The sequence below is a fragment of the Hibiscus syriacus genome, unplaced genomic scaffold (assembly GCF_006381635.1).
Source record: "Hibiscus syriacus cultivar Baekdansim isolate YM2019G1 unplaced genomic scaffold, ASM638163v2 tig00113722_pilon, whole genome shotgun sequence".
Taxonomy (NCBI): domain Eukaryota; kingdom Viridiplantae; phylum Streptophyta; class Magnoliopsida; order Malvales; family Malvaceae; genus Hibiscus; species Hibiscus syriacus.
In genome coordinates, this window is record NW_024063469.1 from 2,335,154 (window position 1) to 2,360,688 (window position 25,535).

At 35.9% G+C, this 25,535-nt stretch overlaps 1 protein-coding gene across 1 annotated transcript; it reads right to left on the reverse strand.

Annotated features, from left to right (window-relative positions):
• Positions 1–965: 965 nt before the first annotated feature.
• On the reverse strand, positions 966–25,308 carry LOC120186981 (E3 ubiquitin protein ligase RIN2-like). Its single transcript, XM_039190773.1, has 17 exons — positions 25,200–25,308; positions 24,309–24,736; positions 23,649–23,725; positions 23,172–23,258; positions 22,945–23,066; positions 22,552–22,648; positions 22,304–22,406; positions 21,625–21,782; positions 21,381–21,518; positions 21,236–21,303; positions 20,926–21,147; positions 20,022–20,403; positions 19,722–19,848; positions 16,830–16,838; positions 12,474–12,483; positions 6,270–6,275; positions 966–979 (listed from the first exon to the last, which is right to left on the reverse strand). Exons 2-13 carry the CDS (start codon positions 24,550–24,552, stop codon positions 19,792–19,794), a joined length of 1,755 nt encoding a protein of 584 aa, XP_039046704.1. The 5' UTR covers positions 24,553–24,736; positions 25,200–25,308; the 3' UTR covers positions 966–979; positions 6,270–6,275; positions 12,474–12,483; positions 16,830–16,838; positions 19,722–19,791.
• Positions 25,309–25,535: the final 227 nt, after the last annotated feature.

Below are 25,535 nucleotides of genomic sequence, written 5' to 3' on the forward strand. Positions count from 1 at the left end.
AAGAAATTAATTATTCAACGTGCTACGCAAATTGATCTGATTTTAGGCATTAAAAATTACCTTCCAGGCTGCTTCCTGTATTTATATGTTAGTGGACCAGAAATTTCCCAATTAGAAACATCGATTTTATTATGTCTCGATACAAAGCAATATTAAAATAAATTACTCAGATAATCTCTCAATTATAACATACTTTCTAAATTGTATCCTCTAATTATAATTAGGTGACTATATCTATAATTTACCTTAAATATAATAATGATTGGTTTCGAAAGACTTTGTACTAAAAAGCAAGTCATGATTTCCTTAAGGCGAAGTATGAAAATTCAATATTGACCAGCCAAGTGAAAGTGCAGAAATGTCTGTTTGTCCACTAAATATACCTAAAAAATCTATTGCGATAAAAAAAAAATTAAGAACGGATTCTAAAATTTTAATTTTATTTCGTCAAAAATAATGGGTAAGCAAATTTTTTAAAAAAATTCTCTTAACACATTAAAATAAGCTTAATCATTTTTTTCAAAAATAATGAGATGCACTTGACCCCTACTAAAAACTCGAAGTTAATATGAATACTTAAATTTTATTTTGTGTTATCTATAAGATTTGGTAAAGTCGAGTCAGGTCGAATTCAGGTTTTTGTCTATCAAAATTTAATTTGGTTATTATATTTCTCTATTTATCATTCGAGTCGTTTGAGTTTAAATTGATTATATTCAAGTCAATTTTTAGGCAAAAAATTATTTTATATTATTATTTCATGTCGAGATTAAGTCCAAAATTTTCTACTCTAAACTTGAACTCTATTGAATCTTATTCTTAAAACCCCTTACCAACATCCAAAAAAAAAATTCTTTTAAAAATTATTATATAAGATTGAACCAAATCAAAATTGATAAATCCGAATCTCATACTATATTTTCTTTTTGGGTTTCCCTCCGAGTCAAGGGCTTCGCCCTTCATTTCTAATTATATATAACTTCAATACAATGATAAAATGGAACCTATCTTTAAGACCATGATAGGGTACATGTGATTTGGCTCGTTCAGTGAGTAATTCAGCGCAGTGGTAGGTTTACATAATGTTTTGATTGGTTTGGGCTTGAGTTAGCCCAAATATGCGCCTAGTTGTCCCTACTTTTTCAGAAACTAATATCATTACTATCAAGTATCTGGAAATTACTTAATATGAGATATAATGTTGTAACCACCATTTTTCATACCCCAACAAAACCCTAACCTAATCCTAACCATAGAGGTGTCATGATTCGGCCGTCACCGCCGGTCCAAACTTGCTCGACAAAACCCCGGAATATCTGGAGCATTAAAAACGCTCCATCATCAACACAGTAGCACCACAGTAGATCTAGGATTGTTTTTATTTACTTTTTTAAACCTATGTAAATCGGTTATAAGATCCGAGCGATGTAACCGAGAGAAAAAAAAGATCTCTTCCTCTCGTTCTTTCTCAACAGAAATACAAGAAGCCTTTTTAAGGTATTTTTCTTCTCCTTTTCATTGTTATTTGGTTTTAAAAAGGATAATAAAAACTAAAACAAAGTTTAGATAAATTTTTTAGGGAAAGAAAATAAGTTAAAGAGTAAGTTTACCTGGATTTTTTGTGTTCCTTGTCGAATAGAGTCGTAGGGGAAGCGATTAGAGCCGGGTTAGTGTAGCGCCACCGTGTGTGGTGGCTCTTTTTGGTTTCCTTGGTGAACGCTGCCGTGAGTTGAGGGAGGAAGAAAAGGGAGAAAGAGTTGGGCGTGAAAAAATGATTCTGGAGAGGGGGGAAGGAGTTGATATCTTAAGGTTTTTTGGTAAATCACGCTTTAAGTCCCCCTTTTTAGTGTGTTTCATGTTAGTTACTAGTTTTAGGATTAATCACCCTCTTGATCCTTTCTGTTTAATATGAGTAGTGTGTTAGTCATTCTTTAGGGTTAATCGCGCTTCAGGTCCTCCTAGCTTTACTGTGTTTTGTGATTTGGTCTCCAGTTCTGTTTATTTTCAATGAGTTACGAATTGGTTGCATAATCTTGTATTATTTTAATTTAGTCCTCTGTTGTATTTTTTTTGTGTGTTTGAAATTGGGTACTGATATTTATGATATTCCATTTTAGTCCTATGTTTATGGTTTTATTATGATTATGATGCTTCTATTTGTTATTCTCTTGTTTAATGCTAGAATATTTACTTTATTAATGTTTAGGATATCAAAGTTACTTTATATTTATTTTTGTCACCATATAGTGAATGAATCCAAGTGTATATTATTTATTTTTACCATTAAAGTATGTTTTATGTTTTATATATGTATTTTTTTTGTGTTATTATATATTACTTTGTATATAATTATAGCATGATAGAAACATTTTATTTTATATTTTTATTATATTTTAGAATAAATATCATGTTCTATGTTTAATATAATATTTAGAAAATATGTATATTTATAAAGCAATATAAAGTTAAAAATAAATTTAAAATGATTCTTTTAATCCATGTGTTTATATTTTTTCTCTAAGTGCTTCAATGTATCATATTTTATTTGTTTAAAAGCCTCATTAGCATAACTTAACCGATTATATAATTGGATTAAGGGTAGTATTTATGTATTTTAAAATATTAAGAAGGGACAGTCTTAAAACAACTAGATGTCATTTTCCGATATTTTAAAATAAATAAATATCCCACTAGAAAAACCTAAAAAAATTGATTGCATTTAAAATTAATTAATTTTGAAGGGAAAAGGAAATATTCATTATTTTAAACTTATCGAGACAATTTGCTAATTTTATCAGAGATTAAGTCTCGGTGTTTTTAAATTATTGAATATCCCTTATCTTTTCTAATAATATTCGGATTAATAAATTTAATTTCTTTCTTTGGTAGAATAATTTTTTTTATATATATGGAATCCTTAGGAAAAATTATTATATTCTTTTATTTCAGTTGGGAAGAGAAATATTCGTCCTAAAGTATTTTAGGGAGTATTTTCTCTTCAATTGGAAATAAGAGAATATTTTATATTTTCCTTAGAATTTTTGTTCTATAATATTTGTATGGTTGAATTAGGAATAATGGAATCGTGATCTAAATATATATTTGAATTCTTAGATTTCTACTATTTAGAGACAATATATAATCGATGGGTACCAATTTTGGGCGTTGTGGGGGTGCTAATCCTTCCCCACACGTAATCGACCCCCGAACTTTTTTTATTACTAAAAATGAATTTCTGGTTATACGTGGATCGCTGGGGATATTAGAGGCTCAAGCCTTAAATCGATTATATATGGTGTCTATAGTTAGAAATTGAGAATTCGGTTATATTTAATTTACGATTCCTTTGATTCCTTTCAATTGTTATTTAATATCTTTGTATACTAATGAGTGTATTTGATTAATTTTCAGATGTTAAAGTCTCAGATTCATTTTAGTTCATTTTGTGTCGTTGTTTGTCAAAGGTTTGATAATTTCTCCTCACACACAACACTTGCATTGCATAACATAAGCTACATACACGAGCTTTTCCTTTTAAGTGGGAGTGAAAGCGACGTCTTCGTGAGAATTTATTCTCCGTGTCAGACCTAGCAATTAGCTTCCGGGGTACATATATCCTATGTCTTCGTGAGAATTTATTCTCCGTGTTAGGCATAGGGAAATGTGCCCCCTCGAATTGAACTCGATCCGCTTAAGCCTATAATGGGTGAGGATTGAGGGTCTGGCTCGCCCAAGGGGGCACCAACAAGGACAATTCGAGTACCTTTACTCTTAGAACCGAAACTCTGCATATAATAAACCATAGAAACCCACCCGATTTAAGACCAAGCCGAAACTTTGTCCATAGGTACCCAAATAAGTGTACACAAAGGAGAAATGAACTCTAACCTTTTTTTAAATTTATTTTTATAAATGCATTGAATTAGAAAATTATGCGGTTTAAGGTCTATCTTATTATTTTAAGTATATGGGTTAGAAAGCATGATTGGGTAGGATTGTTATTTATTAAAAATTATGTTTGGGTAGCTATCATGATGGGTAGGTTTTTTTTCCCAAAATTTTATTAACTCATTACATGTACTAACTTGTTTCATTTTCTTGTTTCCTTTCATTTTTTGATATTTGCATTGCATCATTCAAGATTGAGGGTGTTGATCTTTAGTTAATCATCAAATTGGAAAGCTTTCAGTAATGGACGAAAAGTATTCGAGTCAAATTATTCAAAACTCCAAGATACGACAGTGGTCTGAAGCACTACAAAGACAAGAAGGGGACAGTTTGCAAGCCGATCATGTGTCAGAATTATTGGGTTATGCTCCTATTTCTCTTAAAAGAAATGACGTCCAAGACTTACGAGACATTTGGGAAAAATGGGAATCAAGTAAGAAACTGCAGTTTTACCAGTGTTATGGGGACATTTCCTATCTGTTGTATGTTGACATAGAGGATGAGCTGCTCCGAGCCTTGATTCAATTTTGGAATCCAGGTTACAACTGCTTCACTTTCAATCAAGAAGATATGGTTCCTACCATCGAAGAATATATTGCTTTGTTGCACATAGAAGAGGCTCAAGAGAATCGGATTTATTCCAAGTCCATCAAAACTCAACCCTTCAGAATCAAATTAGCAAAAATTGCGGGAGTGCACGAGGAATGGGTGGTTGCTCGTACCAAACAAAAAGGCGAAAGCGAAGGTATTTCTTGGACTGCTATTAAAGAAATTATTCAAAGTCATCCTGACGAGAAAATTCGATTTGATCTTTTTGCACTGGGTATTTATGGCTTAGTCATCTTCCCGAAGGCCTTGGGATATATTGAGGCTGCAGTTGTGGATTTATTTGAACAATTACCAAAAAAGATCAACCCTGCTCCTGTGATTTTAGCAGAGACCTTCCGATCCTTGAATGCTTGTCGAAGGCTTAGAGGTGGTCGATTTTCAGGTGCGTACAACTACTATATGTCTGGATACGTAGTCATTTTTGGAAAATTGAAAAGATTTCATATCATCGTTTTAGTACCAGCTACTCACATTTGAGAGAATTCCTCGAGCAAGATTGGCCAAAAGGAGTCACTAAAGACATGTGGATAGATGCCTTTAGAAATATGCGAGACAAGGACATTGTTTGGTTCGCCCCTTGGCAAATACAAAGTGAACTCCTCTATAAATGTGGTGACTACAATTGGGTGATGCTGCTTGGTTTGTGGGGAGGAATTGGGTACGCACCCCTTTTGGTTTTGAGGCAATATGATGGCCGTCAATTTGTCCCAGTCACTGCTGGATTGCACTCATCTGAATTCGTGTTTCACGGAAACAATTATAAGAAAAACATCCTTGAGGCAGTTAGAGCATGGAAAAAGACTTTCCGTACTAGAGCTGAGGCAACCAAAGTGATGTTGACGCCAGATTATGAGGAGTGGAGGTATGCTAGAAAGAATGAAAATATTCCTCTACCTGACCAAAATGAGGATATCTCTATGGAAGAAAGAATTCAGATAGTCCCATCAGAGGTAGAGATATTGAGAACGGAGTTCGAGGCCGAGAAAGAAGGTTGGTCAAAAGAACTGGAACAGATGCGACAAGACAAATACATGTTGAGTATCGATGCTGACTTTCATGCTGCACAATTTGCAATGCTAAAAGTGAGAAAAGAAAAAATAGAATCGGATTTAAAAGATCTGAAGAAAGATTACTACAAGCTGCAAAAATCTAGGTCCACAGTTGGGTCAAGCAGAACGTCAGCACAATTAACCAAAGAGTTAAACGAAGAGAAACATCGAGTCAAAAATATGAAGGCAAGAAACGATCGTCTACTCAAGAGCTTAGAGAAAGGGAAGCAAAAAGCAGAAGAGCTTGAGCTTGATAAGAGGGAGCGGATCATAAAATATAAAGCTGAGAATCACGAAGCTATGAAAGAATTAAAAAGGGAGAAAGATCGTGTCAAAGAACTGGAAGACGAAAAGAATAGCATTCTTGAGGGGTTCGAGGCTGAGAAGACCATCATGTTCAGAGGATTTGAAGCCGAAATGAATAACATGCTTGTCGAACTTGATGATAGAGGACAAAGAATCGAAGAATTTGATACTGAAAGGAAGAGATGGGAATTGGAAAAGCAACACTTCAATACTACGCTTGAAGCAAGGCAAGAGACAACCAACGGCTGGATAAAAAGGTGTGGAGACAAAAATACAGAAGTACGAAGTCTCAATCGAAGGATGCAGGAAAGACATACAAGACTTGAAGAGGATCTGGCTCAGTGTCGGGCTAAAAACACAGAATTCGGTGATTACATCCTACAACTCGAAGAATCCTTGTTCCAAGAAAATATTCTCTGGGGACCGAGTGATCTTCAGAAAAGTCTTGAAGAGAATGCCTTGCTGCGAAAGCGAATTCAACATCTGGAAAGTGCACTGCAGAGTTGTCATGTACGAATTAATGAACTAGAGCGAAATCTTCAAGGAACTACTGAACAGTGGCAAAAATCAAATGATTTCTATGAAGAACAAAATGCAGCCAGAAGCAACATGGTAGCCGAGGCCATAATACAGATGAGTGAAGTTGCCAGATACATTGGAGAACTAGCTGTCGAAGCAAAGGTCATCGAGCACCACATCAATCCGGTTTCTAAGTGTGTGAAGAAGATGTTGTGGATGATTAGTGAAATTGCTGAGCTTAATAGAAGAGCTAGGCCGTATCTGTGAACTATTATGTAATGAAACTTTTTGTTGCAATGGATGTTGAACTAAGCCGTATCTGTAGAAGTGAACTATTATGTAATAAAAACTTTTTGTTATAATGGAAGTTGTTCTATGACAATTAACTTTTTTGGATCAATACCTCTTGCATACATTCATTCTTCATTTGTATTTATTTATGTATGAATTTTAAATATTTCGCATTAAGACATGCATTCATTAATTAAAAGCACCAAAATAATACGATAAGGTTTCCAATCGCAGTTACCCTGGCCCCTATTAGCAACAAAGAAACGCAACATTCTTACTATACCAGGAAAGTGAGTAAGAAGATGGATGACAAATTGGACCGTCTCGAGCAAGAGCAGAAAGATATGCAGGCAGAAATGAGAAGTAAATTTGAAAAGATTGAGGCCAATATTGCCAGTTCACAACTGAATATGCTGCAGAAATTAGAGGACCTATTCAAGAAACATGCTGAAAAGAGTCATGCTGGAAATCCCGCCTCTTCTAACCAAGATTTCATACCCCCTCCAGGGATCACAACAGAATCTGGTCCTCCTCTTGGTTTCACACCTATACACATCTCTGCTCGTTCTTCGATACCTCAAGAAGCTCAATCTCATGCATATATCAGCAGTGAGAATCAACAACAAATGGGATCCACATTCCCAAATAGCTATCAGTCTGTTCCAGGAGTAAGGCTAGGAGAATTTAGTACTGAGCACCTAATCCCAGATCTAAATGAGTTAGCCGAAAAGGAGAAAGCCAATGAAGAAATAACTCAACAGTTGAAGAATTTGGAAGAAAGGGTAAAATCGGTAGAAGTGGTTGAATCATTCTATGGGTTTGACGCTAGAGAGCTGAGTTTGGTCCCAGACTTGATCATCCCTATGAAGTTCAAGGTTCCCGAATTTGAAAAATACGATGGTACCACATGCCCTTCATCTCATATCACCATGTTTTTCTGAAGGATGGCCGGCCATGTGCAAGACGAAAAGCTACTGATTCACTGTTTTCAAGACAGTCTGAAAGGATCTGCCGCCAAATGGTACAACCAATTAACTAGGGCTCACATTAAATCATGGAGAGACTTGGCAAAGGCATTCCTAGAACAGTATCGCCATGTCACAGATATGGTTCTTGATCGGTGGACTCTTCAGAATATGGAAAAGAGAAATAATGAGACTTTCCGACAATATGCCCAGAGGTGGCGTGACGTGGCCGCACAGGTCCAACCCCCTTTACTTGAAAAAGAAGCTACTGTAATTTTTGTCAACACCTTGAAGGCTCCGTACTTAGGGCATTTACTTGGAAATGCCACCAAAAACTTTGTTGATCTAGTTATCTCAGGGGAGCTCATCGAGAACGCTATAAAGAGTGGCAAGATCGAGGCAGTTGATGGGTCCAGTTCAAAAAAACCAGTATACCGGAAAAAAGAAAACGAAGTTAATAATGCAAATGTATACAACAAGAATACTTCAAAAAGTGTCACAATAACCCAACCAAGAGATGAAAGGAATGACACGAGCACCGCCAGAAATGATTCCAAGGGACCTCGCAAGGAGAATGAGAGAATGTCCTTCACACCACTACCAGTACCCTACTCTGAGATATACGCCTCGTTATTAAAGGCGGATGTGGTGCGCCCTTATCGTTTGACTCCTCTGCAACCACCGTACCCTCATTGGTATGACGTAAATGCACATTGTGATTACCACGATGGAATTACTGGTCACTCTATTGAGAACTGTTTGGCCTTCAAAAAAGTTGTGCAAAATCTGATTAATACTGGAGGATTGCAATTTGATTCACCTGATGTATCGACACACCCACTATCGAATCATGGAGGTAAAGGTGTGAACGCAGTCCATGAGGAGAATAGGAAAAAAACGAAGACAGATGTTGATGAAATCAAATCTCCCTTCATTTGGGTGTTCCAACAACTTTATCATGTCGGCATGGTTCAACAAGATCCTAAACCAAAGCCCAATGAATGTGAAAATTATTGTGAATATCACCAAGAAGAATGACAAAAATTCAACTTTGCCCTGAATTTAGGGGGTTACTACAAAAGTTGATGGACAACAAGGAAATAGAATTCTTTGAGAAAGATGAGGAAAAAAGAGGAGAAGATGTCTGCACAACCGAAAATTCCAAGCCAATGCATAAAACAAATAAGCCTGTGGTCATCACTGTGAGACCATCTGCGATGAATTCCACGTCAGTGAAGCCAAAAGTTGTTATCACGGCCCCTTCACCATTTTCGTTTAAAGATACCCACAAGGTACCTTGGAACTACACTGCCAATGTTTCAATGATAAGGGGATCTGGTTCGCTAGAGGAAACAAAAGTAGCTGAAGAAAATGATAAAACACCAGGAAGCAGCTTGAAGAATGAAATAGTGAGTGAAGTAGGGCACTTTACAAAAAGTGGAAGGTGTTACTCTCCTGAAACATCAAAAGAAGTAGACAAGGGGAAATTGAAAGGAAAAGCTGTTGTGGTACCGCAAAGGATATTTAATGATGTGCCCCTACCACTAATCAATGAGTCGGTAACTGAAGCACAAGCACAAGAATTCTTGAAATTCTTAAACATAGTGAGTATAGTAGTAGAGCAGCTACATAAGCAACAAGCACGAATTTCAATTCTGGATCTGTTAATGAATTCAGAAGTACATCGGAATGCTCTACTTAGAGTGCTCAATCAAACATTTGTGCCTGAGGATATAACAGTGAACAAGTTGGATCGAATTGTGGGGCATATAGCTACAGACAATTATATAACATTCACTGATGATGAAATTCCTGATGGTGGAATGGGATCGGTAAAAGCCCTCAATATCACAACCCACTGCCATGGTCATGTCTTACCAGGTGTTTTGATTGACAATGGGTCGGCACTCAATGTTATGCCTATGGCCACATTACGAAGATTACCAATGGACAACTCACATATGAGGGCCTACCAAAATGTTGTTAGAGCCTTTGATGGAACCCAGCGGGATATCCTTGGAAAGATGGAGGTACCATTATTGATTGGACCAACTGTTTACAATATTGATTTTGTGGTAATGGATATCAACCCATCATATAACTGCTTGCTTGGGAGACCATGGATTCATTCTGCAGGGGCAGTCCCTTCGTCATTGCATCAGAAATTGAAATTTGTGACAGATGGCCAGTTAATCAGTATTGGGGCAGAGGAAGAGATCATTGCTTCCGTGACGACTGACACCCCTTACATTGAGACCAATGAGAATGCCCTAGAGTGTTCCTTCAGAGCCTTAGAATTTGTCAATGCTACTTTCATTACTGAAGGAAACAAGATTCCTCACCCGCATTTATCTGAGTGTACTAAGATGACTGTGCGAGAGACTCTAGGAAAAGGAGCTAAAATTGGAAAGGGTCTTGGTAAATGCTTGCAGGGGACTTTACATCCCAAATTTGTTATGATGAAGAGCGACCGCTTTGGGCTTGGGTTTGAGCCTGATTCTCAGCAAAGAAAGTAAGAATTAAAGAGGAGATGTGAAGTAAGAAGAGCTAGACTGAACAGAGAGGACATTCCGTGGGATCGTATGTTTTTCCCTCCCTTAAAGAGCTCATTCAAGTTTGGAGGAGTGAACGATATGGAGAAACAGTTAGCCAGAGCAACTGATAAAGGAAAGCAGATGAAAGACAAAGACTTGTTTGACGAAGCCATGGAGGGTTTGGTCATCAACATGATAACTGGGGACGATAAAGCGGGAAAATATTTGGCTAGAATTCGTCCTTGCTTCCCAGGAGAAACGCTAAAAAATTGGACTGTAGAGGATCTCCCTGTAGTTGTTAAGATTAATTCAGAGTAATACCCAGAACTAATCCTTATACTTGTGCCCGCGAGTATTAAGGAATCTTTTTGTAAGGGCAGCTATGTTAACTCTACTTGCTTTCAATGAAAGACATATTTTTGTTTCTCAAATGGCCATCATTATTTACATTTTCATTCTTCATTCTTTGTTCTTCATTCTTTACATTCATTTCATAAATTTTGTCTCTCCTCCCAAATATATATTCGATTCATTTTTTTCCCTTTGCAGGTGTCACAATATCAATAGCATGAATGTTTCTAAATTTAATCCTGAGATAAACTTTGAGCGACCCATATGTCTGGAAGAAATCAATGAGTGTCAGGATAAGGTAGAATGTGATGTTCCTAACGAACTAGTAAGACTGGTGGAAAATGAGGACAAACAGATCTTACCTTACCAGGAGGAGACTGAGATTATAAACTTGGGAACTGATGATGAAAAGAGAGAAGTAAAAATCGGCAGTGCACTTTCAGTTGAAATAAGACGAGACCTAATAGATATGCTCCGAGAATTCAAAGACATCTTTGCGTGGTCTTACCAAGATATGCCAGGGTTGAGTACAAACATAGTGGTGCACAAGCTTCCAATAAAGCCTGAGTGTAAGCCAGTTCAGCAAAAGCTCAGAAGAATGAGGCCAGAAATGCTATTAAAAATTAAAGAGGAAGTGATGAAACAGATTGATGCAGGGTTTCTTCAGGCAGCAAAATATCCGGAATGGGTCGCTAACATAGTCCCTGTGCCAAAGAAAAATGGAAAAGTTCGCATGTGTGTGGATTATAGAGATCTCAACAGAGTAAGCCCAAAAGACAATTTTCCGTTGCCTCATATAGATACTCTAGTGGATAACACTGCTGGGCATTCGTGGTTTTCTTTTATGGATGGCTTCTCTGGCTATAACCAAATCAAAATGAACACTGAAGACATGGAAAAAACCACATTTGTGACTATGTGGGGCACATTTTGCTATAAAGTGATGCCATTTGGTTTGAAAAATACTGGGGCAACTTACCAAAGAGCTATGGTGACTCTTTTCCATGATATGATGCACAAAGAGATTGAAGTGTACGTAGATGACATGATTGCCAAATCCAAGACTGAAGAAGAACACATTCAAAACTTGAAGAAACTTTTCCAAAGATTGAGAAAATATCAATTCAAACTCAATCCAACTAAATGTACATTCGGGGTAATGTCAGGGAAACTCTTAGGCTTCGTGGTTAGTCAAAGAGGAATTGAGATCGATCCGGACAAAGTAAAGGCCATTCAAGATCTTCCGCCACCTCGTACACAAAAAGAAGTTCGAGGTTTTCTGGGAAGGTTAAATTATATATCTCGATTCATTTCGCAATTAACTGAGAAATGCGACCCAGTTTTCAAGTTGCTTCGAAAGAACAACCCCGAAGTTTGGAATGACGAGTGCCAAAATACTTTAGAGATAATCAAGAAATATTTTTCCAATGCTCCAATTCTGGTATCACCAGTCCCTGGTAAACCATTAATCCTTTACCTAACGGTCTTTGAGAATTCGATGGGGTGTGTGTTAGGGCAGCACGATGAATCTAGAAGGAAAGAGAGAACCATCTATTATTTAACCAAAAAGTTCACAGATTGTGAGATCCGATATCCGCCAATTCAAAAGTTATGTTGTGCTTTGGTATGGGCTACCAGAAGGCTCAGGCAATACATGTTGTACCATACTACATGGTTGATATCCAAACTTGACCCATTGAAATATTTGATGGAATCACCGGCTCTAACTGGTAGATTGGCTAGGTGGCAGATGTTGTTATCAGAATTTGACATTGTGTATGTAAACAAAAAAGCGGTCAAAGGGAGTGTCATAGCAGATTTTCTTGCAAGTCGTGCCTCGGATGATTATGAGTCCTTAAACTTTAATTTTCCTGACGAAGATCTGATGTGCGTCACAACCGAGGATGAAACAGTTTCAAATGATAAGTCTTGGAGGTTATATTTTGATGGGTCATCCAATGCTTTAGGACGAGGAATTGGAGCTGTATTAATTTCCCCGGAAGATGTACACTATCATTTTACAAGTAGATTGGAGTTCTTTTGCACCAATAATATGGTAGAATATGAGGCTTGTTCCATGGGGTTAAGAGCGGCCATGGAAAGAAAAATTAAAGAGCTCAAAGTATATGGAGATTCCTCACTGATGGTGTACCAATTGCGTGGAGAATGGGAGACAAGAGATCCGAAGTTAGTGGAATACAAAAGATTGATCCTTGAATTGGTAAAAGAATTTGAAGATGTCACTTTCAATTATCTCCCTAGAGAAGATAATCAAATGGCAGATGCTTTGGCCACACTGGCTGCAATGTTTCAAGCAAATAGAAAAGCTGACATGACACCAATTAAAATGCAAATATATAAAACCCCGGCACACTGTTATAGCCTAGAAGAAGAGGTAGATGGTCGTCCATGGTATTATGACATCTTGCAATACATCAAGCATCAAACTTACCCACAACAAGCGTCTGAGATTGATAAAAAGACAATAAGGAGAATGGCTGCTGGATATATCTTGGATGGGGAAGTTTTGTACAGAAGGGGTAGTGATAAAGTTTTGATGAGATGCGTGGATGCCCGAGAAGCAAGAAGTATACTTGAAGAGGTGCATAAAGGGATATGTGGAACACATGCAAATGGGCTTTCTATGGCCAAGAAGATCATGAGATACGGATACTATTGGGCCACTATGCATTCAGACTGTGTTGATTACGCAAGAAGATGTCACAAATGTCAAATCTATGGAGATAAGATCCATACACCTCTGTCACCTTTGCACGTGATGACTGCACCATGGCCGTTTTCTATGTGGGGTATGGATGTCATTGGGGCAATTACACCAAAGGCTTCGAATGGACATCGCTTCATACTTGTGGCAATTGATTACTTCACTAAGTGGGTTGAGGCCGCATCATATGCCAATATCACGAGATCTACATTTTACAAATTCATAAAGAAAGAGATAATTTGTCGGTATGGGCTGCCAGAAAGAATCATCACAGATAACACCACCAATCTTAATAACACAATGATGGTAGAACTTTGTGCTCAGTTCAAGATAAAACATTCTAATTCAGTGACTTACCGTCCAAAGATGAATGGAGCAGTGGAAGCAGCAAATAAAAATATTAAGAGGATCATTACAAAGACCACTGATACTTATATAGATTGGCACGACAAATTACCCTTTGCTTTGTATGCATATCGAACTACAGTGCGAACTTCGATAGGGACAACACCTTTCTCTTTAGTCTATGGGATGGAGGCAGTCTTGCCAGTGGAAGTGGAAATCCCATCACTTCGAATTTTGAAAGAGGTGAAGTTGGATGAAGCTGAATGGGTTCAGGCTCGGTTTGACCAGTTGAATCTCATTGAAGAAAAGAGATTAAAAGCTATTTGCCACGGTCAGATGCATCAGAAACGGATGATGAGAGCTCATGATAAGAAGATTCATCCAAGAGAATTTCGAGAGGGTGATCTGGTGCTAAAAAAGATCCTGCCAATTCATAAAGATTTCCGAGGGAAATGGATGCCTAATTGGGAAGGTCCATATGTTGTCAATAAGGCCTTTTCTGGGGGAGCGTTGATTTTGGCAGAGATGGATGGAAAAAAACTGAGAAATCCGGTAAACTCAGATTCTGTCAAGAAATACTATGCTTGAAAAAAAAAAGAATGAATGAAAAAGTGAAAAAGAAAAAATGAAAAAAATGAAAAAAAAATGAAAAAAAAAGAAAAAAAGAAAAAAAAAGGGAAAAAAAGGAAAAATGAAAAAATGAAAAGAAAAAAGAAAAATGAGGGTTCGAGATGAAAATCCACAAAGGACATCTTGAAACCAAATGAAGGCTTTGAGTTGAAAACCTGTAAAGGCGGTTCAAAGGCATTTTGAGATTAGGCATCAGGCAGTTAAACCCTCTCGACAGTCTGATATTTTGAGAGAAGCTTCACGTCTACAGACATTCTGGCAACCCTTGAAGTCCTCCAGACAGAAGCTCAATTCAATGCTCCGAGTTATATCAAGTGGATTGGTTCAGGAATACTCGTGCTAGTGACTTATAGGGACATCTGACTTGTAGTTCTAAATTTCCACTATTTATATGATTGCCATCACTTTGTAAAATCAATTCCTTGTCAGTAAATTCGAAGTTTGTTATTTCAAGCCCAATTCTATTCGTTCTGTACATACACATAAACATCTTGTAAGTAGATTGACATAACATTAAAAAGAAAATAAAAGATTTCTTGGTATTACTTTGAACTAATATTTCCAGTACAAAAAGTCTTAAGTAAGTCAGGACCCTAATACTCGTGTATATAGTCGGAGAGTGTAGGGTAAAACATGGCCAAAGAAATGCATGTGAATTGAAATCTCGAAGAGTACATTGAAAACAATGATATTATGGTATGTGCTACGACTGGATTTTGTCAAGAAATTATCTACCTGACAGAGATGAGCAGTTCAAATGGAAGCAGAAAAGGATTTATATGGGAACGAGAGAAATGAGAACTTATATAAAGTAGCCCAAGTGAAATAAAAATGAAAATCAAATGATGCATTTGAATTGAAGATTTGCATGACAACAGAGCTCACCATATTAAAACGACATCATGCATACATTAGTAGGCATCTATAAATAGGAGCATACTCACCCATTCATGTTCATTGAAATGCTTTGACAGAAATGCAGGGATATTCAACAACAATCAAATCCACCACAGAAGGAGGTGACCCAACATTTCCAGAAGAGTTCATAATGAGAAGAACTCGTCCTAAAGGAGAAGGTTCGTAATGAGAAGAGCCTATTCCTTTCAAATCCACCGCAGAAGGAGGTGAACCAATATTTCCAGAAGTGTTCATAATGAGAAGAACTCGTCCTAAAGGATAAGGTTCGTAATGAGAAGAGCTTGTTCCTTTCAAATCCACCACAGAAGGAGGTGAACCAATATTTCCAGAAGAGTTCATAATGAGAAGAACTCGTCCTAAAGGATAAGGTTCGTAATGAGAAGAGCCTGTTCCTTTCAAATCCACCGCAGAAGGAGGTGAACCAATATTTCCAGAAGAGTTCATAATGAGAAGAACTCGTCCTAAAGGAGAAGGTTCGTAATGAGAAGAGCATGTTCCTTTCAAATCCACCGCAGAAGGAGGTGAACCAACATTTCCAGAAGAGTTCATAATGAGAAGAACTCGTCCTAAAGGAGAAGGTTCGTAATGAGAAGAGCATGTTCCTTTCAAATCCACCGCAGAAGGATGTGAACCAATATTTCCAGAAGAGTTCATAATGAGAAGAACTCGTCTTAAAGGAGAAGGTTCGTAATGAGAAGAGTATGTTCCTTTCAAATTCACCCCAGAAGGAGGTGAATCGACATTTCCAGAAGAGTTCATAATGAGAAGAACTCATCCGACAAAAGAAGAAGAAGTTCATAATGAGAAGAACTTATTCAACCTTAGCTCGATTCATCGCAAATGGAGTTGAATCAGAAACACCTCACTCGAGGGATCAGCATTGCCAGTGGAGAGTTCATAATGAGAAGAACTCATCTGATGAGGGAGAAGAAGTTCATAATGAGAAGAACTTGTTCAACCTGGGTGATTTCATCATATAAGGAAGTGGATTGACATCCCCAGCGAAGAAGTTTATAATGAGAGGAGCTTATTCGACCTATTGCTCGATTCACAACACTTTGAATCAGCAATACCTCGCTTGAGGGATTAACATTTTCAATGGAGAGTTTGTAAGAAAAACTCATCCGATAAGTGAGAAGAAGTTCATAAGGAGAAGAACTTGTTTAACCTTAACTTGTTTTCATCGCATATGGAGTTGGAACAGCACCAACATTTCGTTCATTACAGAATGAGGTGGATCAAACATTTCCATCTAAATCCATCGCATAAGGAGTTGGATCGACATCACTATTGGTGCAACTATCATGGGAAGAGAAGAATCGACATTTGCAGTGAAGAGGTTGCAATGTGACAAGAAGAGACCAATATGAAAAATGGTGCTTTTATATCTTTGCTTCATTCTCTTTTCACATCAATGAGCAAAGAGGGGCAGCTGTAACCACCATTTTTCATACCCCAACAAAACCCTAACCTAATCCTAACCATAGAGGTGTCATGATTCGGCCGTCACCGCCGGTCCAAACTTGCTCGACAAAACCCCGGAATATCTGGAGCATTAAAAACGCTCCATCATCAACACAGTAGCACCACAGTAGATCTAGGATTGTTTTTATTTACTTTTTTAAACCTATGTAAATCGGTTATAAGAACCGAGCGATGTAACCGAGAGAAAAAAAAGATCTCTTCCTCTCGTTCTTTCTCAACAGAAATACAAGAAGCCTTTTTAAGGTATTTTTCTTCTCCTTTTCGTTGTTATTTGGTTTTAAAAAGGATAATAAAAACTAAAACAAAGTTTAGATAAATTTTTTAGGGAAAGAAAATAAGTTAAAGAGTAAGTTTACCTGGATTTCTTGTGTTCCTTGTCGAATAGAGTCGTAGGGGAAGCGATTAGAGCCGGGTTAGTGTAGTTTGGGTAGTAGCGCCACCGTGTGTGGTGGCTCTTTTTGGTTTCCTTGGTGAACGCTACCGTGAGTTGAGGGAGGAAGAAAAGGGAGAAAGAGTTGGGCGTGAAAAAAATGATTCTGGAGAGGGGGAAAGAGTTGATATCTTAAGGTTTTTGGGTAAATCACGCTTTAAGTCCCCCTTTTTAGTGTGTTTCATGTTTAGTTACTAGTTTTAGGATTAATCACCCTCTTGATCCTTTCTGTTTATGAGTAGTGTGTTAGTCATTCTTTAGGGTTAATCGCACTTCAGGTCCTCCTAGTTTTACCGTGTTTTGTGATTTGGTCTCCAGTTCTGTTTATTTTCAATGAGTTGCGAATTGGTTGCATAATCTTGTATTATTTTAATTTAGTCCTCTGTTGTATGTTTTTTTGTGTGTTTGAAATTGGGTACTGATATTTATATTCCATTTTAGTCCTATGTTTATGGTTTTATTATGATTATGATGCTTCTATTTGTTATTCTCTTGTTTAATGCTAGAATATTTACTTTATTAATGTTTAGGATATCAAAGTTATTTTATATTTATTTTTGTCACCATATAGTGAATGAATCCAAGTGTATATTATTTATTTTTACCATTAAAGTATGTTTTATGTTTTATATATGTATTTTTTGTGTTATTATTATATTTACTTTGTATATAATATTATAGCATGATAGAAACATTTTATTTTATATTTTTATTATATTTTAGAATAAATATCATGTTCTATGTTTAATATAATATTTAGAAAATATGTATATTTATAAAGCAATATAAAGTTAAAATAAATTTAAAATGATTCTTTTAATCCATGTGTTTATATTTTTTCTCTAAGTGCTTCAATGTATCATATTTTATTTTGTTTAAAAGCCTCATTAGCATAACTTAACCGATTATATAATTGGATTAAGTGTAGTATTTATATATTTTAAAATATTAAGAAGGGACAGTCTTAAAACAATTAGATGTCCTTTTCCGATATTTTAAAATAAATAAATATCCCACTAGAAAAACATAAAAAATTGATTGCATTTAAAATTAATTAATTTTGAAGGGAAAATGAAATATTCATTATTTTAAACTTATCGAGACAATTTGCTAATTTTATCAGAGATTAAGTCTCGGTGTTTTTAAATTATTGAATATCCCTTATCTTTTCTAATAATATTCGGATTAATAAATTTAATTTCTTTCTTTGGTAGAATAATTTTTTTTTTATATATATGGAATCCTTAGGAAAAATTATTATATTCTTTTTATTTCAGTTGGGAAGAGAAATATTTCGTCCTAAAGTATTTTAGGGAGTATTTTCTCTTCAATTGGAAATAAGAGAATATTTTATATTTTTCCTTAGAATTTTTGTTCTATAATATTTGTATGGTTGAATTAGGAATAATGGAATCGTGGTCTAAATATATATTTGAATTCTTAGATTTCTACTATTTAGAGACAATATATAATCGATGGGTACCAATTTTGGGCGTTGTGAGGGTGCTAATCCTTCCCCACACGTAATCGACCCCCAAACTTTTTTTATTACTAAAAATGAATTTCTGGTTATACGTGGATCGATGCATCTTTTAAAATGATGTTTTTCTTAAAAAACTCTTTTAAAAGAAGATTTTTGGGTATTCGGCCTACCTAACCCAAAAGGTCGATGGCGACTCCGAAACATTTCTTTTACAAAATCGGGTTTTCACGAAATGAGTCGAGACTCGTCGTATCGCCGGAAATCGGTTACGACAAATGTATAATAAATTCTGTCATTATAAATAGAATACATTAGATTGAAAGATTAGTTCATAATGAATATTTAAAACATAAATTTTAGATTAATTAATTAATAAATCAAGCACCAATAAAACTTATATAATAAATAAATACCTAAAGTTTACCTAATGTAACTTTTAGTCAAAATAAATACTAAAGTTAATTTTTATCAAAATAAATACATAAAAATATTTTTTAACCAAAATAAGTAATCCACCAAGAGAAAACAAGAGTATGCAAATATCAATTATATCACAAATGATGATCGATAACAACGATAGTCTCAACAATTTTTAGTTTATTTTTTCAAAACATCAATATATTCGTATCAAAACGATAATGATGTCACTTTAACCACATTAACAAAAATCGTCATTCACGACAATGCATCATGTATGACCTGACTATGTAATGGTATAATTGACTATGCAATGGCATAATTGCTTATAAAGCTAAGATTTTACATTATAATATTATCAATCTATAATTCAGTAATATTCGAGAAAAAATAAATTGATTAATGTTTTCTTAAACATGTGAATAGTTACATAATAATACTACAAAAAAAGAGAAGAATTCGAGTGGGTACCACTACCACCAAATGGATCCAAACTCCTGTGGATTAGGAATGGCGGGATCAATCCCCAAGTGCAGTGACCCACCAATACTAAACTTATCACCTTTATTTTTCACACCAAAAAACATTACCAATTTTATATATATCTTTTACCCTTCTCTTTTCCATGATATCAGATTCTCACCAAAACTTGCCTTCTATATATATATATACACAGAGGGACCATCCGTCTTGAATAAATTTGTAGGAAAGATTGGGGAAACAATCATCTCTTTTAATTCAACACCGTTGCCCACTGTTCATGTCCCGAGATAATTCGATGTATCATCACATTTGGAGAAGATTATTCACAGTAACCGTAACAGAATTTGTTCTCTGCAAGTCCTGCAAATTTCGTTCATTATATATGTTGAAATAGAAAACGGGGACAGATTCAATACCCTGTGAGTAATCTCCCCCCCCCCCTCCCCCTGAATGGGTGATAAACCAGCTAAACAGAAACAATTTAGAGTTGTATGCTAAAAACCTTAATCTAATGCAGTAGATCCTAACAATACCTGAAAAATAAGCTCATCTGGGACATGAGGCAAAACCTCCCGTACAGTCTCAGCCATGGTAAGTATATTTGCTACACCGTCATTTGCTGTTTGTGCAGCAGTCCTAATATGTAAATTTCCAGTGTTTGTGGGGTATCTTCCACCGACATTTGGAGGAATGGATGGATTAGATGCAGCAGCCTGAGATGGGTTCATGGGCCAAAGGCTCCAAGCAGTATCTTCTAGAGCAGTCTGAGCATAAGTTTCTCCAACAGATGCAAGATGCCTCATCATCATAGGAACTCTCCCAAGTCCAACTGATCTGGTATCGGCAGAAGGACCAGCTCCATCTACATTCTGGTTTGGCCAAGAATGCAACCATTCAGAATCCAATCCCACGCTCCTGCAAAGGGCAAATAAAGCATATTCTGATGAGCAAGCTGCAGTAGAATGATTAGTGAAATGTTTTGCAACCTGTTTCTAAAGAGTTGTTTGACTACTTGATTTGCAATAAAAATCAGAATGAATTGTTAAGGCATCAGAAACTTATAATCTCCTCTCCCTCGTTTACACCAACAGAAGAAATAATGCACATGATGTCATTTACTCCTTTCCACAAACTGGTGGAACCTTTCTCTTTCAGCAGCTCTCCATATCATTCCGCCAAACGCAACTAAAAGGGAATGACTATTACCAACAAAATAAGGGAATTAAGTTGATAATCAGGAAGAGTAAATGTTTCCCATCTCAATATGAACTTAATTGACTGTCCAAACAGAAGGCACAACAGAGTAACCCTCCCAAAAAGCTACGACACCAGCTTTCACATCCTCAATAACAACAATGGATGAATTAGTTATACCACAAGGTATCATAGGCTTTTATTCCAAGCCAAGCCATAGAGACTAATTTGAAGGAAACATACCTCCAAGGCCCACCTTCTGCATTCTGCATTTGATTCGGGAATACTCCTGCAGGTAGAGCAGGCATATTTGGTCGATTTAGACCAGAATTTATCTGACGGGCCAACTGCTCATCACTTGAGGATTCTGAAGAGTGAGAATTTGTCTCATTTTCTCTTCTTCCCAGGAAAAGTGGCTTCCTACATGTGGGACATGAGTAAACTTCATTTAAGCCTTGGTCCAACCTGGCATGGTATGTTAATATCCAGCATTAGGTTCATCCACACACCGGCGATAACACAAACCAAACTTTGTAATACCATATAACCATACCAGGATCTCAAGCATGCAAGATGAAAAAGGTGATTACAGTGAAGCTTTTTAGCCTTGGCCATAGGTTCCTAAGCTTAGTGAAGTTAGTTAGACCTTCAGAAATCAGTAAAAATCCTGAAAAGGCACAATAAAGACCATACCATACCCGACATATGGCACATTCATCATCATATGCTAGTATCTCTTCAGATGTTGCATCAGGCAGTGCTCTATGAAGAGCCCCAAATGCCATTCTCAACTTAATAAATCCCTTTATACGCTTCACAATTGCACTTAGTAAAGCCTAATAAAAAAATATTGAATTTGTGAATAGAAGTAATATGCATTGGGATGTCAACTTCTGGATATATTGAGCTGTAAAATAACATAAAGAATAACAGAGTATTTACACGTATATTCAAGAACAGAACTGCATCCACGAGATGGAATGACATGCCATGGAGCCACCAAATAAGAACATAGTGTCCAAGTGCCATTAACAGTGTTGCCATGTCAAGGAAGAAACCTAGATTCCGAATAAGAATGCCCTTCCATTCCCAAAATGAACCTGCAAGCATGTGCAATAGTTAAAAGAAGTGTAGGCAGATAGAGAAGAGAACAAATAGAAAATGGTAACAAGAAAGAGCCTTGCATTTTCAGCCAGATGACCAAATAAGAAAACAACCATTCTAAAAAATGAAAAGGTTACATAGCAAAGGAATGCAACAAACTTATGAATTAATGAGGAAAGAAACTCATGAAATAGTAAAGTAACATCCAAACCTAGAAAGGTTTAGCAATTACAAAGAACCGATGATGTAAACTTTCTAATCTGAAAGAATTAGATATTGAGCCACACTCAGACATGTAAGGAAGAAAAATGCCTTTTCAACTTATTCATATGGTCTTACTATTATACAGGCCAGATTAGTTTAATGTGAATGATGATTAAACATGAAACCCTTACATTTGCAGCTTAAAACAAGACTTTACAAGCCATGAACTTCACAATTAGAGAATCATTGATAACAGCCAACCTATCAACAAACTAAATGATCACATCCAAGTACAAAAAGAAAAAGCAAATACCTGCAGCTGATAAATCAAAAAGTTTTTCTCTTTGGCAATCAGCATTGTTTCTCATTGAATGGAGTGATATTTCAAGCAGCTGAAACCCATGAACCAGTATAGCCTACAGAGAATAGTAGATACAACAAAGGGCACCTCATCAAACCATGATCCAATAACTTCCACAGAATAACTGTATTCCATAACATTCAGAAGGAACATATTTATCACAAAAATTGCTCCCCAAAAAAAGCATTCAATAAGGATACCTGCATGGTCTCAAAAGCGATACTTAGAGGCTCAAAAAACAACAGCAAAAACATGGATGAATTCACTGTTTTGTATAACATAAAGCTCAGCCAAATCCTGAAATGAACCCACAAAGTAACTTAAATAGTTTAGATAAGTTGTGAAAAGCTTAATTGCCTGCATGAAATGAAGAAATACCAGAACAGGATTGTAAAAAACAGGTACTTTACTTCTCTTGGTCACTAAATTTGAAAGGGTATACAAAAAGTAACGAAATTAATAAATCATATACTCACTCCTAGACGGTTGGTAGCTACTCAGAGAAAAATGTTTATTATTACACTACTTGCAAATCCAAAAGGGTGTTTATGAAAGACTTTCTAAATTCAAAAAATTAAGAAATAGAGCAATACCAAAACAAATTGAAGGAGAGGGCAAAAAGAAACACAAAAAAGAAACGGAAGTATGCCCATGGTGTAGCAGACGGGGAGGCATTCAAACGCTCAAATCTGTCCCTGGCCAAAGCTTGAAACATCTGTATCAATTGCTCAACAAAATGTTAGGATGCAAAAAAAAACAATTCAATTTCTTCCAATGTGAGCTAAAAACAAGACCTCCATCACAAATTACATTTATATACCTTTAGACAACATATAACAATCAACCAAATTGACCAAAGGCCCGCTTGGAATACTGTTGGTGGAATTACTAATGGTAGAAAGGTCCCCTGTGTCAAAAATCATCAATATTTATCAGCATTAGTGAAGCAGAAAAAATTGAAACATGAACCTCACAAGAAAATAACCCTATAAAACTGTCTAGATAATTTATGATTGAAATAATCAGAAATGAATAAGCAATTTCAAACATGATATTTACCATAAAACTATCAGTTATCAAACAGGAGGCAACTTACGCCAACTGACACCAGATATTTAGCTTCTTTTTTCTTTTTGGCTAAGCAATTTATTTAGCTCAGTTACTCAATTCAGTACTAACAATACAGCAGCACCCATTGTTCTACAGATGCAGAACTGGCACTCAGAAGATATATTCCAGGAGGAAGCAGGAGGTTTGTATGAGCAACCAAACTGTTTAAATCATTTAAAACATTTACCTTGTAGATAACATAGTTGATAAGGCGTTCTACTAACTTCCGAGTTTCTAAGGGGTATAACTCGCCAAAAAAACAGTCTGCACAGAGGAAACAGAAACCACAGTAATTGGACAAGGTTCTATAGAAATAAAATAGAACGAATTCACTTTAACAATCAATGATTATTCCATTTAACCTTCCCATTTTTAGTCAAAGAAAAAACACAATACCATGAAGATAAATAGCTTAAACATACTAACTATGAAGAAACTTAGCTAAGATTTCATCTTCATAATTTCAGATGTAAAGATCTTCTAATGTTCTAAGAATGACAATTCAATTGGCATTTCCACAGCTTTCGTTTAAAGAGAGGACTGGGAGTTAAAGTTCCAATCATGTGTTTAACTGTTTATCCTTCCAAAATGATTCTTCCAAAGTACTAACCAATTTTCACAAAGCAGGGTGTACATTGCTCAAACATATTTATCTTTAATTAACTTGTCAAGTTTTCATGTACAGTGCTGAAAGTACTGCATCAAGTAAGAATCATGTATTGAAGGATCTTAAATAGAAAACCATTGTTAAATCCATTTCTTAACACAGGTAACCATTGCATGGGATTTATAACATTGTAAAGTCAAATTTTCAAATACATTAAGGCTCATGGAAAAAATATTAAACTGACCTTTAGAGAGAGGATGAGTAGAATAAATACATTGAGCACAAAATTTGCCAGTAGAGCCCAGGAGGTATAAGAGCCTAAAAGAAGCTCAAGTGCACGGTCAACATTTTCCGTATGAATAAAATTCTCACTAACCCACCCATCATTCTGAAGTTTATCAAGTGAAAATTCTGCCCAAACTTGAAGAACTATGAAGCTTAAAGCTGTAGACACTGTTGAGATTGCCAAGTAGCTCACAGCCATCGGTAACAAAAACAAATTTTCCACCAAAAACAAACTCCCAAACTTTCATTAGAACTTAATTATCGTCACTAATAACAGGCAATAATGACAAATTTCGGATAATATAAGTAGCTCGGGATTCAAAATTGGCACGTTTAAAGTTGATCAATTGAACAAATTGCAGTTATTTTGCAACCATGAGAACCTGAAAAATAAGCCCAGAAAAAAAGACCATTAGAAAATAACCAGAAAAGCAGCAGAGAGCAAGTATTAGCAGTTAATGAATGTATTGATGTTAATTTTTCAGCTTCTAAATGATTATCAGATTATGTCCTTTTCAGATCTCATCAATCAGTTTCTTTGAAATATAACAGACCGAGATGGACCATAAAACAACAACCGATAAAAAGTGAAACACCAACGGAATTCACAATAAGAAAGCATAACAATATTTAACGATTTAATTGCATCAGAAGTTATATAACCAAAGACGAAAATATCAAAGCATCGCAGAACAAATAAAATCAGGAAATGGACATAAGAGGGCAATAATATTTAGGGAATATGGAGATAAAAAGAGAAAGGAGATAAATTCATGGATTCGCCATGCGAAATCTAATGATAATGGAACAATAGACAAAAGATAAAAGATCGAAAGAATCGGCGACCTGATTCGATCTCGTCTGAGAAGATTAACATAAAGCTGTCACGAGTCGGCGGAGTTATCTGCTAATATTCACCGGCGATTGCATGCTCTTCTTTCCCCCCTTTTTCCTGTGTTTTTCTTTAAGAAAATTCTTTCAAAATTGACAAAATAAGTTAAATAGTAGACAGGAAAAGAATAGACAGCAGGCGGGGTCAGATTGTTTTTGCGGGGAAGCAAAAGACAAATCCTAAAATACTATTTTTTAAATAAAATAAAATAAAATATATATGTACCAGTGTCTATTTTATATATTAATTTTTTAGATTGGATAAATAAGTCTTTTGGTATCTAACTTTTG

Excerpts from the sequence above, each read along its gene's own strand:
- LOC120186981 (XM_039190773.1), bottom strand. The coding sequence starts at position 24,552 with ATGGCTGTGAGCTACTTGGCAATCTCAACAGTGTCTACAGCTTTAAGC. Across the intron at positions 23,067-23,171 it reads TTGTTATATGTTGTCTAAAG|ATGTTTCAAGCTTTGGCCAG; the intron begins GTATATAAATGT and ends CAATTGATACAG. Across the intron at positions 21,519-21,624 it reads TTCTGTTCTTGAATATACGT|GCTTTACTAAGTGCAATTGT; the intron begins GTAAATACTCTG and ends TTTTTTTATTAG.